The sequence below is a fragment of the Etheostoma spectabile genome, chromosome 6 (assembly GCF_008692095.1).
Source record: "Etheostoma spectabile isolate EspeVRDwgs_2016 chromosome 6, UIUC_Espe_1.0, whole genome shotgun sequence".
In the NCBI taxonomy this organism is placed as follows: domain Eukaryota; kingdom Metazoa; phylum Chordata; class Actinopteri; order Perciformes; family Percidae; genus Etheostoma; species Etheostoma spectabile.
In genome coordinates, this window is record NC_045738.1 from 26,688,483 (window position 1) to 26,689,739 (window position 1,257).

Below are 1,257 nucleotides of genomic sequence, written 5' to 3' on the forward strand. Positions count from 1 at the left end.
TGATTGGTCCAGGCCCGTAAGCAACTGTGTACCCTGCTTACTGATAGCTAAACGTCTGAATCACTCAATTCTCATTGGCTACCTGCCAATGTGGCAGGTAAATTACGCAGTGTTATCAGCCAATGTCAAAATTCACCGGCATTTGGCAGGTGGGCGGGTGTTAATTTCAAGCCCTGCTGCCAGTTCTCCCTGTATACATGAGTCGGGAAGAATGGGATGAATGAGCAACTCTTCCTCTGGTACAACATGTGGCGCTCTGCAACGCACAACTGGCCAGAATAAGGCTTTTTCTTTCCGTTGACCTTTGAACAACTTGGAAAGCGTGCTAAACTAAGAACGGGGCCCTCTAGCCGGCCGGTCACTAAATTAGTAAAATTAAACAACAGTGTGTACCTCCACAGCGCTGACGTCCGATGCCATCTCAAAGCTCTTATTTCTGAGTATTGAGGAGGAATCATTGAGGAGCTATAGGCGAGGATACAGAGAACCCTAACCCTTCCTGGAAGCTGGGCAGCTGAAGGAGATGCTAACTCCGCCCTAACAGCTGACTATTCATGTGACGCTTCCGAAGAAAGGACGTCTCATTTCTCCAAAACATATTTCCCCAGTTCCTCTCTCCTCCCAGGACTTAAAGTGGCTGTCTCAGCTACATCCCTGTATATCAGTACATGTGTTAGTATGGTCCTGCTAGACAATGAAGTGAACATTGTGTTAGAATGAAAAGGCCGACCCCAGCAGCGTGTCTGTGGAACAGGACATAAAACATACCCTGAGTTCTGGTTCTGCCATCATCAGCCCCTGAGGCCAGAGACTCCATCATCTCAGCCCTCTGACAGTGGAACTCTGCGGGAGACATGAGACCCCGGGCCACCGCTCTGTCCATGGTCCTCTCCATCTGTCTGCAGTAGCCCCCCCCGCCATCCAGACCAAACTGCCTCTGCACAAACACAGCACACAGGATGGCTTAACATGTGTTACTGCAGTACATGAACACCGAGAGAAACCAGCAGCTCCAGACTGGGCACACACCATCATGACAATGTTTAGACATTAGTTAACTATTAATTAAATCACCGACCTTTTTGATTGGTTTGGGTCATTTTTAATGAAAGAACAGTAAAACTTGTGTGATGTCAGTTTGTTTATTATGAATATTTTCCATATACACACATATACAGTGGGGCTTAAAAGTTTGGGCACGCCAGGTAAAAAATTGTATTAATTTGCATAAAGAAGCCAAGAAAAGATGGAAAAATC

General features: G+C 46.5%; 1 protein-coding gene across 1 annotated transcript in view; it reads right to left on the reverse strand.

Moving 5' to 3' along the window:
• Positions 1 to 1,257, reverse strand: part of zufsp (zinc finger containing ubiquitin peptidase 1) — a 13,756-nt gene that overhangs the window by 7,618 nt on the left and 4,881 nt on the right. The window contains exon 7 of the mRNA XM_032517548.1: positions 769 to 937. Coding sequence (XP_032373439.1) covers positions 769 to 937 — 169 coding nt within the window. The remainder of the gene's footprint in view (positions 1 to 768; positions 938 to 1,257) is intronic.